Source organism: Dromiciops gliroides, chromosome 5 (genome assembly GCF_019393635.1).
Source record: "Dromiciops gliroides isolate mDroGli1 chromosome 5, mDroGli1.pri, whole genome shotgun sequence".
Classification (NCBI taxonomy): domain Eukaryota; kingdom Metazoa; phylum Chordata; class Mammalia; order Microbiotheria; family Microbiotheriidae; genus Dromiciops; species Dromiciops gliroides.
In genome coordinates, this window is record NC_057865.1 from 223,500,812 (window position 1) to 223,511,117 (window position 10,306).

Genomic DNA, 10,306 nt, shown 5'->3' on the forward strand with positions numbered 1-10,306 from the left:
CTGTGCCATCTAGCTGCCCCCCCCCCCTTTTTTTTTTTAAAGGCTGCTCAAAGTTTATTAGTTTCTGTTGAGTACAAAGTAAACAAAGTTACTGAGGCTGCTGGAAAGCACACAGGTGATTTGGATAGTAAAAAAAAACAAACGATAAGTGTGGTTTCTTTTACTTGTTTTTTGGTGTTTTGCTTTTGTTTTCCTTTTTTAAAAAACCACACACACAACACAACTATTTCTACACTTAAGCAGCCTGTCTATTCTAAGGGAATAGGTGGGAGAAGGAAGGGAAGGGAAGGGGGAGGGGGGGAAGGGGAAATGGGCTCTGTAGCACACTTCAGAAGCAGGGGAGCAGCACAGAGGGTACTGCTGCTCATGCAGAAGGCCCAGTGTTGGTTTTGCTGGGTTCGCTGACATGCCGCTTCCTCATAACCTCCTGAGCCAGGTCACAGGTGATCGTGCCATGAGCAACCTGGAAAGTTTTTGAGTGCTCTGGGGATTCCAATACAGTTGTCATGAATGGATGACTCGATTTCCCGAAGAAGAAGCTCGCCCACCAGTGGCCTGGGTCTGATTTGGGAAGACCAGGATGGTGGGGGATCACTTCCCCAGAGTATTCAGCACTTCCACAGGAGCTGTTGCTGGAAGTGGAACCCAGACGTCTTCGGTAGTAGTCATGGGTTGCTACGAGTGAACCGCTGGACGGGATTGCTGCCATGTTGCTTGTTTCTTCTTGTGCTGATGTAAACCTTAGTGGCGGCTCCCGAGCAGCCCCTGTAAGGCAGTGGGCTGAGGCGGACGATCACGGGTGACCTGGCTCAGGGGAAGGGGGCGCTAGGTCACAGAGCCCATTTGTAAAGGAGATAACGGGAGGATACTCCACGGCAACGGAAAATGCGAGAGTTCTTTGGAGAGTTTTGCGAGAGTTTTGCCCCCTTTTTTTAAAAGTGAGAATAACATATATTTCTAAAAAGAAATGTCAGCTATAATTAAATCTGATGTATTCTACAAACTTGAGTCTATCAGTTTTTAAAAATGGATATTGAATATGAGAGACATTTCTGAAAAACATACAAACAGAATATTCAACTTGCAAATAATCCAGACAATAGAAGCACAATAAAGAGAAATAAGTACAATAACTGAAAAAAAAAAGAATAAAGAAATGTATGCTTTCATGATCAGGCTTTGTGACTATAAAAAAAAGAGAAACAGAGATTAACCTATGTGTCAGAAATAAAAAGCACAAAGAAGCATTAACAAATTTAAAAGTTCATAAGGGTCTAATAATTTAAGGGAAACTTTAATAAGCAAAAGAAGTAAAGGTGAAAAAATTTGAACTGATTTGGTGAATCAATATTCTGTGGCAACCTGTTACAGACCAGGATGTTTCATAAATGGGGAATGGGTCAAATCTGGTCTCAGACACTTGACACTTTCTAGCTATGTGACCCTGGGCAAGTCACTTAACCTTCATTGCCCTGAAAAAAAAAAGAAAATTTGGCAGTTAGGTGGTGCAGTGGATAAAGCACTGGCCCTGGATTCAGGAGGACCTGAGTTCAAATCCAGCCTCAGACACTTGACAATTACTAGCTGTGTGACCCTGGGCACTTAACCCTCATTGCCCTGCAAGATAGATAGATAGATAGATGGATGGATGAATGGATGAGTGAATAAGTAAATGAGGAATGGGATTGTGGGAGATAGAGAGAAATATGTACAGCATGTCTAACAAATCCATGGGTGAAAGGTTGGTGATTAGTATGATCAAATCACTCAATAAGTGAGCAGAACCAAAAGAATGTTGTGCACAGAAACAGAAAAATTGTTTGATGAAGAACTGTGAATGACAATTATTCTCAACAATACAATGATCCAAGACAATCCGAAAAATATATTGATGAAACATAGTATCCACCTCCAAAGAAAGAACTGATATTGATGGAAAAAAGACTGCTATTTTCACTTTCTTTTATTTTTTCTTTTATTCAAGTTTTCTTATACAAAATGATAATATGATAATGTTTGGCATAATCATACATGTATAAGGTAAAGAAGGAGGGGAAAAATTAGAACTCAAAACTATAAATAAAAATGTTTATTACTTAAAAAACATTAAATATCTCATTTGATTCCCATAAAAAAGAGATTATATGTTATTAAAAAAAAAGAAAAAAGACATTATATGGGAAGATTTGGAACTAATCAGTTAATTGAGTGGATAAAGAGAAGGAATAAAATGGGATAAGGTAAGAAAACTGTGTAATGATTGGAATGATACCAACTGCTGGAGACTTACTGCAGAAAAGCTCCACCATGAGGTGAACGCCTCTGAGAGCAAGACCATGCGTCTTTGCTTTGGCCCCTTCTTCCTTCCACAAGCTAATGTCACTTCCTGATGCTCTGAACTAATGTTGTAAGTCCTTCATTTTTTTGAAGAGGACCAAGGACATGACAAGGTGATGTCTTGAATTTTGTGTACATTGGATTTAAGTGAGTGACATAGAGAGTTACAGACAGGTATCACACACACTCTCTTTTCCAGAGTCATCAGTGTCCAGTAGAAAGACAAAAATGAAGGGACTGACAAAACTTGGGATGCAATGGATGACCTTTGCATCTTGCATATCTGACAAAGCTCTAAGTGTTCCACAGCACCAGCTTCAGCCACCTTCATGGCCATTGGTACATGTTATTCTGATCTGACCATTCTGTCAGGTGTAATCTTCACATGCTTTGGGTAGACATCCTCCTAAGCCATAGATGGGTTTGAACCATGTCATCCTAGTTTAACCCATCTGCTGAGATGGCCACAGTTCATGCTACAACTTCTTGGAGCCAGGGGTGAGAATTAGGTGAAGGAGGGGCAGCTGGGTGGTGCAATGGATAGAGCACCAGCCCTGGATTCAGGAGGACCTGAGTTCAAATCCAGCCTCAGACACTTAACACTTACTGGATGTGTGACCATGGGCAAGTCACTTAACCCCAACTGCCTCACAAAAGAGAGAGAGAGAGAGAATTAGGTGAACGTGGACACCAAAGGTGGATGAGCAGCTCTGAAAAGAGCTTGGCTAGGCCTCACACCACAAGTACCAGTCCTCCTTGAATGCCCCTAAACCCCATGAAAGCAATAATAGGAAAAGCATGGAGTAATGGAAAGAGGGATTAGACTGGAGTTGGGAATGTGTGGCTTCAAAGACACTCTCTGCCCTAAGTTAGTGGTGTTCCTGGTCTGACTCAGAACCCCATCTCTGTGCCTCAGGCAACTCCTAAGGACTCAATTACAAAGTAAAAAATGGGTCATAATCTTTATTCCTAGAGGGAGTTTACATTTTTAAGGATTATTCATGTTCACATAAAGATCATGAGATATTGCATTTGCATTAAATTCTAACTTTTCACACCCTCATTCTCCTCCATGGGGTTTCCTGAAACAACTCTTTTATGATTCTCTTTCTACCTATTGCATTAATCTTATTGACCTCTTTTGTAAGTAATGCTATGAATCACCATCCAAGTATTGTGCTCTTTGTATTGGTATTTTCCAAGCCTCCATCCTGGCTCTTTTTTTCTTTTTCTTTTTAACTTTTAATTATTATTATTATTTTGCAGGGCAATGAGGGTTAAGTGACTTGCCCAGGGTGACACAGCTAGTGTTAAGTGTTTGAGGCCTGATTTGAGTTCAGGTCTTCCTGAATCCAAGGTCAATGCTTTATCCACTGTGCCACCTCACTGCACCGCCCCCCCCCCCCCGAAATTCAAGTACTGTGGAGCCCCAGTAAGGATAGCACAAGATCTAGCAGCTTCTACATTAAAGGACCAGAGGGCATGGAATATGATATTCCAGAGGGCAAAGGAATTGGGATTACAACCAAAAATCACCTACCCAGCAAAATTCAGTATAACCTTTCAGAGGAAAAAATGGGACTTTAATGAAAAAGAGGACTTTTAGGTTTTCGTGATGAAAAGAACTGAACTTAATGGCAAATTTGACTTTCAAATACAAGACCCTAGAGAACCATAAAAAACTGGAGTTGGAGGATATACCTGGGGTCATGCAGTGGGTGACGGTCTTGGGTCTGTGGCCAGGTTTGGGCTGGGATCCTCCTGGTCCCAGGGTGGATACTTTGTCCACTGTCACCTAATTGCCCCATGATGACATCTTTAGGATTAAATTGAGGGGTGAGGGGAATACACTGGGGGAGGGGGAAGGGCAGAGTTGAAATCCTACATGAAAGAAACAGGAAAAGGTTTATAGAGTGGGGGAAGAGATAGGAGAGGAGCAGGGCAGTAAATGAATTTTGCACTCATCAGAAAAGGCTCTAAGACCTTAAACCCATCAGAGTTGGCTCAAGGAGGGACTATCACACACACCCAACTGGGTGGAGTAATCTATTTAATCTGTGCAGTAACTAGCCTAATACTCATCAGAATTGGTTCAAAGACCTCAATCTCATTAGAATTGGCTCAAGGAGGGAATAAGTACACACTCAATTGGCTGGAGTAATCTCTATAACCCTGCAGGAAAATAGGAGGGAAAGGGGATAAAGAGAGAGGGGCAAAAGAAGGAAGGGCAGAGTGGGGGAGGGGACAGACAGGAAGAAAGAAAATGGATAATAGAATAAATATCATGGGGAAGGGAATAGGATGGAAGGGAAACAGTTAACAATAGTAAGCATGAAAAAGAAAAGGGGGAAATTGTACAAAAAAATCTTTATAGCAACTCTTTGTGGTGGCTAAGAATTGGGAATCAAGGGAATGTGCATCAATTGAGGAATGATGGAAGAAGCTGTGCTATAAGATTATGGTGGAATGGTTTTGTGCTATAGGAAATGACAAATGGGATGATCCCAGAAGAACCTGGAAAGACACATGAACTAATGTATAGTGAAGTGAGCAGAGCTGGGAGAACATTGTGCATAGTGACAGCAGTATTCTTCAATGAGCATTTGTGAATGACTTAACTCCTCTCAGCAATGCAATGATCCAAGACAATTCCAAGGGACTAATGAGGAAGCATACAATCCACCCCCATAGAAAGAACTGATAAAAAAAGAACACTTGTGGATTGTACATATATAACCTGGTTGCTGTGTTGTGGAGGGGGGAGGAAAGGGAGGGAGGGAGAAAAATTTGGAACTCTAAATCTTATGAAAATGAATGTTGAAAACTACCCTTACATGTAACTGGAAAAAATAAAATAAATGTTGCTAAAAAGTAAAAAATAATTAAAAAAAAAAGTTAAGTGTAGGGGAGCACCCACACTAATAAAATACTAAATAAATAAATAAACAGCCAAATAAATAGACAGAAAATTTAATAATCCCTCTTCTCAAAGAGCATATATTATGTTGAGAGAGACCATGTATATGCACACATACACACACAAAAATACACACATACATATATATACAAATACATGTGTGTATAAATATGTACACACATATGTACACATGATTTTTTGTATACACATGTATACAAATTAAATACAAGGTAATTAGGTGGTTAGATTTGATTTATAAAGTGAAAAGTCTTTTGAAATATTGCACATAAGAAATACAAATATGGTGATATGAGGGAGCTGGCATGAACAGAGTGTCAAAAAATTTCTATTTTATATTGTACCTTTCTTTCAGTTCAATTAATTCTTTTGTTTAAAGAAAATACAATCTTGCAGATCATGTCCATGAAAGCCTGTTTCACTTGCTGATTCCTTAGGCTATAAATGAAGGGATTCAACATGGGGGCTACTGATGTATTAAGCACAGCTACTCCCTTGCTCAAAGATGCTCTCTCCTTTGCTGAAGGTTTGATATACATGAAGATGCAGCTGCCATAAAAAATGGAGATGACAATCATATGAGAAGAACAAGTGGAAAAGGCCTTTTTCCTCTGACTGACAGAGGGAAAATGCAGAATTGTCTGGATGATGTAAGTGTAGGAGTGAATTATTAATGCCAGTGTTAACATAAGAATTATTATAGCCCAAGAAATTCCCATTGTTTCTAAGAATTGTGTATCTGTATTTGGGAAGGAGAGAAGGACTATGGGCTTGGTAGTGAACTCACTGATGAAGAGAAAAGGGGAAGAAATTAACATTAAGTGGTCATAATTTTTTTCAGGAAAAGAAACAAGATTTTCTGATGAGAGCTTGGGGAGGAAGTAGTGTGGGGCACTTGAGGAATAACTGAGGAGAAGAAAATAGAAGATTTGGAATAGCTTCAATAGGGAGAGACATATGAAACACGTTAGATGGAATAAAGGCCTTTACTGCCTTGATGGATTGAAAGCCAGACTGAAGTCAGATAATATGATTTTGTAATGTTTCAAGTTAGTACAGTGGTGACATTTTCTTCCAACTTCATTCTGTAGCTCATTAGGAGCAGAAGAGATTTTTGATGAGAGTAATCTTGGGCTCTGGTTTGGCAAGCAAAGTGCAAAGGGAGAGAGGATTTCAGAGCAGAAGGCCATATAGAGCTGAAAAGACTTATGCTTGGGTTAAGGTTGTAGAGGGAGTAAAGTGAAATCCAAGCAGGGATAAAGGCTGGAGAAATACTGAGTGGTATTGGAATTAAGGAAGATTAATATGTTTAGTAGGGAAGAAACAGAAGGATCCTTGGAAAAGTAGGTTATGGATAGGAGGTTAAGGTCAGAGAGTGGATGTCAAGTTGCAAATTAGGGAAATAGTGCACTAATAACAAAATCTAGTGTGTGTTCATCCTCATTTGTGTCTAAGGAGTGAAGGAGTAGGTCATGGGGCTTAAAGGAGATTCAGACAATGGCAATAAAGGGAGCTTGAGGGAGAACCTACATGGATATTAAACTTCTCTAGTAAAAGGAGTCAGGCAGAAGAAGATGGCAAGCCAAGTGCTAGATTCCTTCAGAAAGGAGGAAGAATGGCCCGTGGCTGGCATACCACAGTTATCATAATTGTGGCTGTAAAATTTAAATGAGTGGATGGTAAAAAAAAAAAAAAAAAAAAAAAAATGAACTGAAGGAAGCAAATGGAGTGCAAAGAGTTTTCTGCTTCCCCCTCTAGGGAGAGTGAAAGTCAGTCAGTGCTAGAGAGGCTTATCAAAGATTCAGCATAGTTAGAGGGAAGCCTGGTCTACATGAAGGCTAGTGTATGAGAAAAAAAGGTGCTGAATGAATAAGAGTGTTAAATGTGGAATGGCAAATGCCAAGGACACAGTGTAATGGGTGGCCAGAGTAGGACTGGAACGTGAATGGGATGTGATTGAGGGGAATGGGGATGAAAGCATATAAAGAAGGACCAGAGATAGTTTTCTCTAAATATCCACATTTTCTTTAAATGTCCATATGCTGTATTTACTACAGTAGAAGAAAATAGAAGTAAGAGGGGCAATAGTTGTTGGCATATGGAAAAAGAAGCTCACAGCTTCCAAAGGGTGTTGCAGAGAGAGCTGGGTAGGATCTGAGTCTTCCATCACCTGAAAGACTAGTGGAAGGGATAGAAGTAAAGGTGTTGTTTGATGCCATATGGACTATTGCTATGTGGAAGTCATCACAAAGAGGAAGATGGAACATAGTAGATGTGAGCAAGCTACAAGATTTAACCAACCAGGGACTCTAAAGACATATAAGGATAAAGGTTGCCATTAAGAAGAGACTATGGACTAGTTATGTGGCAAAAGCAAGGGATGACAGGTGGATCATCAGTATTATCTAACCGTACCCTGGTGACACTGATTAAGCTAGGAAGAACTCCATCATGTTGGGTAAAACTCCTATTAAAAACTTTTGGGGGGGCATCTAGTGGTGCAGTGGATAGAGCACTGGCCCTGGATTCAGTCGGACCTGAGTTCAAATCCAGCCTGAGACACTTGACACTAGCTGTGTGACCCTGGGCAAGTCACTTAACCCCAATTGCCTTTCCAAAACAAACAAACAAACAAACAAAAAACCCTTTTGGGAGAATACATACAAGAAGCACAGAAAATGGTCATGCATAGATTCATTGCAATCTGTATTACTGGCACAAACTCACAAATTGATGACATTACAAATTGGCTTGAGCACTTGAGTCAGAAACCAATCTTCCACTAAGCAACCAACTGGAAAGCCTTAACAACATATGGAAATAACATTGATATCTTGAATGCTGTTCAAGTGTTAACAGAAGTTCTGGTGATCTTATTCTCCATAAGGCTAGCTCCTATGAAGATAGAAAGGTCTTCACAAGGGAGTGATGCATCACCAATAAGCCAGGTACAAAGTGACAATTCATTTTTCAGAGCGGCCAGAGCAACTCACAAACCATTTCTTTAGACATGGACATATTGTGATAGGGATTACTGGATGGACTATCATCCTCTAAAAAGAAATTATTGATAAAAATCTATAATATATCTACTTTGTGAGGCACTATGCTATGTGCTGGGGATATAAAGACATAAAATTAAATAGTTCTTATTATCCAAAAGCTTACATTCTGTTGAGAGAGGCAACATTTACAGCTAGAAATGTATTCAAATTAAATACAACAGAATTTCATCTGTAAAACCAAATTTTTAAAAAAGTAATGATACAAATGATATCAAAAGATACAGAGATATGAGGCAGCTGATACAATTTTGAGTAGACTATCAAAATTCTCTATTTTCCCTTTCACCTTTTGTTCATTTCAATAATTTTTTCTTTCCTTTGCTTAAAGAAAATACAATCTTGCAGATCATGTCCATGAAGGCTTGTTTCACTTGCTGATTCCTTAGGCTATAAATAAAGGGATTCAATATGGGGGCTATTGATGTATAAAGCACAGCCACTCCCTTGCTCAAAGATACTCTGTCCTTTGCTGAGGGTTTAATGTACATGAAGATGCAGCTTGCATAAGAAATGGAGATGACAATCATATGAGAAGAACAAGTGGAAAAGGCCTTTTTCCTCTGACTGACAGAGGGGAACCGCAGAATTGTCTGGATGATATAAGTGTAGGAGAGAATTACTAAGACCAATGTGAACATAAGAGTCACCACAGCCCAGGAAAAGCCTATTGTTTCTAACAACTGTGTGTCTGTACAGGATAGCTGCAAGAGGGGAGAATAGTCACAAGTGAAATGGTCAATGATATTATCAGCACAATAGTCAAGCTGCTGCATCAGCATGATTGCTGGGAAAATGATCATGAATGACATGAACCATGAGCAGAACACAAGTATTGTACAGACTCTGGGACTCATGATGGTCATGTAATGCAAGGGTTTGCAGATGGCCACATAGCGGTCATAGGACATGGCTGCTAGAAGGTAAAATTCAGTCACTCCCAAGAGAATGACAAAAAACATCTGAGCCATACAGCCATTATAGGAAATGGTCTTGTCTTTAGTGATAAGGGTGCCCAAGAATTTGGGAACACAGGCAGTTGTAAATGAAATTTCTAAGAAGGAGAAATTCCGGAGGAAGAAATACATTGGAGTCTGGAGGTGAGAATCCAGCAGGGTGAGGATGATGATAGTCACATTGCCAGCAATGCTGAGTATGTAGGCCAGTAACAGAAAAAAGAAAATGACCATTTGAAGCTCTGGATCATCTGACAATCCCAGGAGGATGAACTCTGTTATCTCTGTGTGATTGTTCATGTTTGTTTTCGTTCCTCTCAAGTAGATCTTCAATGAAAATAAAAGGAAATTACTAAAGAAGAAGAAGAATGAAACAGAAGACTTAGGTATAGGTTATTCTTGAAATGGAGCAGGAAGAAAGCCTTCAAGTTCATTCATTCATTCATTCATTCAAACATTTATTAAGTAAGGGAGTCTCAAAGGTCAATAAGATATGGTTGATGTTTTTAAGGAGATTAACATAGTTGGGAAGATATGTACAAAATCAAAAAAAGGGTTGAATGTTGTTAAGTACCATATGCCTCCTAATGAAATCAGAACTTCACTTTTCTCCTTAATGTATTATTTAAGGTCATTTATCATTGTTCACCAAGATATTTTTTTAGGCTTATCTTATAATACCATCTTTTATTTATTGTACTCTTTATTTTTCTTCTCAGTAAATCTCTTTTCTTTAAAGTTTTGAGTTCCAAATTTTATTCCTTCTTTCCTTCCTTCCCTCCCCCCTCTATGGGGCAGTAAGCAATCAGATATAGGTTATACAAGTGAAATTATGTAAAGCATTGCCATATTATCATTGTGTACAAGAAAACAAATAACAGAAAAAAATGAAAGAAAGTGAAAAATAGCATGATTCAGTCTCCATTCAATCACTATGAGTTCTTTCTTCAGACGTGGATAGTGTGCTTCATCATTAGTCCTTTGGTATTGTCTTGGATCATTGTATTGCTGAGAAT

The 10,306-nt window shown here is 39.2% G+C and overlaps 2 protein-coding genes across 2 annotated transcripts; both read right to left on the bottom strand.

Moving 5' to 3' along the window:
- Positions 1-364: 364 nt before the first annotated feature.
- LOC122729264 (pancreatic progenitor cell differentiation and proliferation factor-like) lies at positions 365-888 on the bottom strand. Its single transcript, XM_043968022.1, has one exon. It carries the CDS (start codon positions 707-709, stop codon positions 365-367), a length of 345 nt encoding a protein of 114 aa, XP_043823957.1. The 5' UTR covers positions 710-888.
- Positions 889-8,630: 7,742 nt separating this feature from the next.
- LOC122728962 (olfactory receptor 6C1-like) lies at positions 8,631-9,593 on the bottom strand. The gene has a single exon (XM_043967653.1). It carries the CDS (start codon positions 9,588-9,590, stop codon positions 8,631-8,633), a length of 960 nt encoding a protein of 319 aa, XP_043823588.1. The 5' UTR covers positions 9,591-9,593.
- Between the last annotated feature and the right edge of the window lie 713 nt (positions 9,594-10,306).

Coding starts and splice junctions, on each gene's coding strand:
- LOC122728962 (XM_043967653.1), bottom strand. CDS start 9,590: ATGAACAATCACACAGAGATAACAGAGTTCATCCTCCTGGGATTGTCA.
- LOC122729264 (XM_043968022.1), bottom strand. CDS start 709: ATGGCAGCAATCCCGTCCAGCGGTTCACTCGTAGCAACCCATGACTAC.